At 36.2% G+C, this 5,731-nt stretch overlaps 1 protein-coding gene across 1 annotated transcript; it reads left to right on the top strand.

Moving 5' to 3' along the window:
• Positions 1 to 498: 498 nt before the first annotated feature.
• Positions 499 to 4,573, top strand: sla1a (Src like adaptor 1a). Its single transcript, XM_084130784.1, has 8 exons — positions 499 to 933; positions 1,493 to 1,594; positions 1,662 to 1,755; positions 1,954 to 2,040; positions 2,829 to 2,932; positions 3,064 to 3,195; positions 3,280 to 3,409; positions 3,515 to 4,573. The coding sequence occupies exons 2-8, from the start codon at positions 1,528 to 1,530 to the stop codon at positions 3,717 to 3,719; spliced, it is 819 nt and encodes a 272-aa protein (XP_083986910.1). The 5' UTR covers positions 499 to 933; positions 1,493 to 1,527; the 3' UTR covers positions 3,720 to 4,573.
• Positions 4,574 to 5,731: the final 1,158 nt, after the last annotated feature.

Raw genomic sequence — 5,731 nt, 5'->3', positions numbered from 1 at the left:
AGTCACATTATTTTATTAGTTTTGCAATCCAAAGCATACAACTGGTTGATACAGTGTAGATTTCAACCTAAGGTAATAAAATAATACCCACTTTTAAGCATTTCACAGTTTGTATCAGCTGTAAATCTTGATAAATGGATAATATAAAAAAGCGTCCAGAGGCTTAAATCTATGATATCTTTAGAAACGGAACATTAAGATGATTGTGTGGTGTTGATTTTTCACATGTATAAGTAGCATATGGAAGTGCACGAACAATTATGCATCATGGACAGACAGACTTCCTTTTTCTCTGGCTGTCTAAAAATGTACAAAATGGTCTCTCGTTTGAAGGATAAATGGTAAGCAATTCTACAGCGTTGTATGTTCTGCACTAGATTACATTATGACCTTTTAATGTGTAGATATAGGCGTCATGCTGAAAGAAACTCACACTGTAGAAGCACTCACACCCAGACCTTCACCCACTAATGCCATACACAGGAAGTTGCACAACACCCATTTGAACAAACCAAACTGAGCGCTCAGAATCACATATTTAACTCTCAACTTAAAGTTTGCAGATTGTGCTTATTTGCATTAAATAATGATTTGCTGTCCTGTATTATCTGCATTAAGAATCTGTATTAATTTCTGTTGGTGCACGTTGAGGGGATGAAGGAAGACATAGTTAGGGAACTCTTCCTCATTTTACCAGAGGAAGTATGTGGCTATGTTCTGTTTTCAGCAGACCAGTGCTCAGTTTAGATAAGCCTGCAGAGCAGTGCAGGCCACTCAGAACTCAACTGCTGTTACGGCTGGCCTTCGGTCGGAGACCAGGGCGATATTTCTTTACTCTAAACCACCTGCTTCTACTTTATTGAGAGCAGCCACCCAGAACTGAAGCTTTGCCCTCTGGAGGAAACATGGATATTTAACTGCTTAAAGTGAGAGGTAAGAAAACGAATTTATGTGCCTAGCATATTTCTGTTGGTGTGGAGTGGGAACTAAAAAGAGTTTTGACATTTATAGGCTGTTTCACTGGAAAAAGAAAGAGTGTCAAGTGTTATCCATTGAGATTTATTTACCTACAGTAACCTCCCCCTCTAAATCATATTTACAATAAAAATTAGTGCGCAATAAAGATCGTGCGCATACCATGTTTGATGTTTTTATGTAAAAATTCAGCATTCATTTTGAGGATGGTTAAAGGCCATCATCAATGTAAATGGCATTTTAAGTGACGAGTCTCAAATAAACAGGTCAATCTAGGAAAAAATGGAGCATATACAGAAGTTTTGTTGCACTGTAAAAAATGAGTTAAATAGTTTATGGAAAATAGTGTTAGACCTTGGCTCTCCGCAGCTTCCCTTTCTATTTTTTCTCAGCGATAACACATTAGTTGAGAGGAAGTTGCAAAATTAAACCGCCTGTTGCATTAGCTGTTGGACTATCAAATGCATTGCTCAAATGCTCCATTGTATAAACATGAAATATGCTTTTTAAATTTCAGAATCTGTAGAGCTGCAGGCTCTATAACCTGCCATCATGGGCAATGTGACGAGGCCGGAAAAGTCGAACCCAGAGCCTAACAGCTTTGACTCCATGTTTAAAGGTAAGCTATGGTTCTTCACCTGCTGTATACCTAAATATGTTTTTGACATAACTCATATTGTTTACAGACTGCGACAGTCTTGTGGTGCTTGCTGATTATCCGTGTCGTGACATAAGTGTACCTATCTTTAAGATGGGGGACAGACTCAAAGGTCTTTCAGAGTAAGTGTTCTTTTAAAGAAATATAACGTGTTTCATGCTATCTAACAACAAACACCTGTAATATATAATGCATCAGCACCTTGTGAAATGCATCTTTTATTTTAACATTCATGTGCATATACATATACTGTATAGTTTATGTATACGCATACAATCTAGAAAAATGTCTTTTAATGTACGTCAATGAATGCTTTACAGAGATGGTTGCTGGTGGAAAGTGCGTTCTCTTCAAACAGGAACTGAGAATTACATTCCAAGTAATCATGTGGCAAAAGTTTATCATGGGTAATTATGAACTGATTATCCTCACTTATCTACTGTATGTTTCATGATGATCCCAGAAATTCATTCCCAAGTGCAGAATATCATCTGGACAGAATACAATACGCACTGAATGATCAATGACGTGAGGCAATCTCTTTCAGAACATTTCGAAAGTGCAACACTTTCTAAACTTTCTTCTATATAAGGTTTGGGGTCGGTAAGATGTTTTCTAATGCTCACCGAGGCTGCATTTATTTGATCCAAAATACAGTAAAACACTAATAATGTGAAATATTATTACAATTTAAAATAACCTTTTTCTTTTTTAATATATTTAAAAATGTTCTAATATGCTGATTTGGTGCTCCAAAAACATTTCTTATTATTATCAATGTTGAAAACAGTTGTGCTGCTTAATAATTTTGTGGAAACCTTGATGCATTTGATTTGTTTCAGGATTCTTTGATGAATAAAAAGTTCAAAATAACAGTTTGTAACATTAGAAAAGTCTTTACTATCCATTTTGATTGATTTGCATTAATTCATGATTTAATTTGATGATTTAAAATGCGTCCTTGATGAATAAAGTATTAATTTCTTAAAAAAAGATGTTGTGACCCCAAAACCTTTGAACTGTAGTGCACATATTTTGATTTAACTACACATTGTATGTAAATTGTGTTATATGAAACTCTGATCTTACTTCTGATATACTAAGGACTAAAATAATCCATTTCTTTATTGAATTGGGAAGTCACTATTTTCAATTGGTAACATCATTTCCTTTTTGGCATTTCTTGCTTCTAAAGATGGCTGTTTGAGGGGGTTAGCAGACAGAAGGCAGAAGAGCTTTTATCATTGCCTGGTAACAGTGTCGGGTCATTTCTAATTAGAGAAAGTCCGCAAGAGAGAGGTAAGTACCAGGAAGTGTCTTGCTTGTATTCACGTCAACAAGTTTATATGCAAAATGGTGTACACTCACACATATTTCGGTGTCAGTGGAAGTGCAAATGACACTGCAGTCATGGCTGCTGTTCCCTGCAGGTGTATATTCTCTCTCTGTGAGACACAGGACCGTGAAGCACTATAAGATATTCCGTCTGTCTAATAGCTGGTACTACATCTCACCACGGCTTACCTTCCAGTGTCTGGAGGACATGGTCAATCACTACTCTGGTGAGACAAAGCTCTCATGCTCTGCTTGTAATGTAGAATGGGTGTGTGATGCGTTAATGCTGATGTGTTTCGGTTTCCCCTCAGACTCGTCGGATGGTATATGTTGTGTTCTCAGCGCCCCGTGTCTCGCTTTATCCAACCCTGCCCCGAGCTCAACCCAGGATGCGCCACCTGTGGTGATACGCCGTAACTTGGATTGGAAGAAAGTGAATAAGTATGTCTCAGTCTTTTTTAGATCATGCTAAGCATTTCCTTCACTTGCTGAGCTTGTGTTCCTTCAGTGTGAGCTTGGTGTATAAATATGTCTTCACATAAATAGGTCTCAGCTTATGAGCCCAAGCGGACTGGATACTGTGGAAAGCAAAGATAACATGATGAGCTACGGGGTGAGGAGCAGCATAGCCGCCTATCTGTCTTTAACATCAGTACCTGAGCCAGAGAACGCCACAGGCCGCAAGAAGAAAAGCAAGTCTATCTATGTGATGCCTGATCACAGTAATATGAATTTAGAGGAAAACTATTAGCTTATGACCACCAATATGTAATAGTTTTGCATCGGACTAGTCGAATCTTTCACATACATGTCCAGGTCACATTTCACCCTAAAATGAAAACCTATTTTAGGACTATTATGATTTTTTTTTGTGTGTGTGTGTGTGTGTGTGTGTGTGGGTGGGTGGGTGTGTGTGATAATTTCCATGAAATTTAATTTGGATGTGTTTGGATGTTGAACTTTTTTCTTAATATTCCAATCTCCAATCTCAGTGGTTGAGTCATTAGATTCTTATAAATGTAATACAATGACTTTAATGGCAATACAATATATACAACTGTGATATGTAAATATTTTACCATTTAAATTCAAATTGCGTTGAAATGAAAAATGTCTTAAAAATCCTATTAGGACAATATAATTTATTTATTTTAATTTTGGGGTGAAAATGACCTACACATGCTCCTGGTGGGTGTTTGTGAGATTTATCCTATCGCAATTTCAATGTTTCAACTTCACTGTTAAAGTAAATCGAGAAAAATGCACACTACCTTGTGACATTTTTAGGGGATGTACATGCTTTTTATTGTACTTTTGAATTTAACCACACAATGTTTCTTCCTTATAAACACTGAAGCCAAAACCACTGTTATTGAATTATGCAGCAAAAGAATGTTCTGGAAACAAGTTTATATTGCAGTACTTGACGAGACGTTTTATGGATATTTGTGAGTGTTTGTAAATTTGAAAGCGTTTAATGTACATATGTCTTTATCAAAGAGCCACTGCTATCTTTCATCAAACTAGTAGGTTTAATTAAAGGAATGAGGAAAGAGCTGACAGACTTTCTTTTATATTTTAATAAATATTTGCTTTTGCAATGCATTTTGTTTATTGCTCTTCAATGAAAAAAGAAAAAGAAACTGTTTAATATTTTACATTTAAACTGCAGTGCAGAAACACATTGAGCCTCTATCCTCTATCCAAACAGCCACACAAACAAATTCTCAATGTCATAGTAATGTGTGGCTCATGTTGTTCGTACAGTGCATTATTCTAATGCAGGGTTCCCGCGGGGTCTTAAAAAGCCTTAAAAGCATTGAATTTATTAATGTGGAAATAATACCTTAAAAAGTCTTTAAAAAGTCTTGAATTTTGATGTCTGGGTCTTAAAAATTGTGCTGTATGTAACTTCTCCGTATTGTATTTTTCCTCAAAAGTTTCATTTGTCAACCACGATTATTTTGATTAAATAACGTAGTATATATAAAGAGTGGCGGAACCAATAATTGAGAATGCAACGCAGCCCCGGGTCACAGTGCACAGGACTGTGAACACGTGATGCCTTCAACACAACACAAGTTAGCCTACAAAGCGGAGCTCGCTCGCGTGCTACCAGTAGCCCGGGGCTTGATATGAGGTCGCTCGCCAACAGGCAGTTCACATACCGCGTCTTTTTGCGTGCTCAAGTTTATTAAAATGTGGGCACGCGGCAAGCGCTATTGAAGCAGCGCGCAATTTTTTTCCACCCGCAGCCAGATGGACAACATCTTCCTTGTTGCTGTGGAGAGTGCGTTGTATGGTTGCTTAGCAACGACAGACGCCACAGGAAAATCAGACCAAATGTTATTAATAATATTAGATAAGCGGATGTGCATTGTACATGTAAGTAATTAATCTTTTTTGACTCATTCTTTTTATAAAAAAATATTTAAAGGCTGAAATATGTGAGGTTTATCTTTTTATAAAACCATTTTTGTAAAAACTTTATTTGAACTTGTACATATTAGTAGATAACATGCTGCAAGACACTCCTTTAAAATCTGGCCATCATTTTTAATAGTATTTTGATGTTTATGTAAACAAAACTTGCATATTGATAATTTTATTTGTTATTTGCGGGGTTTCGACAAACTCTGTAAATTGATTTCATAATAATCGTGAAAATAAATGTTCATGCCATTTCATCTCTAGTTATGATCAACTAAAATAAGCTATAATTATTTGTTTTTAGAGTATATTATGCAAACTACAATTTTCTAA

This window comes from Abramis brama (assembly GCF_963993115.1).
Source record: "Abramis brama genome assembly, chromosome: 12".
In the NCBI taxonomy this organism is placed as follows: Eukaryota; Metazoa; Chordata; class Actinopteri; order Cypriniformes; family Leuciscidae; genus Abramis; species Abramis brama.
The sequence above is the reverse complement of the archived record's forward strand: the minus strand, read 5'-3'. Positions and strand labels throughout refer to the sequence as shown.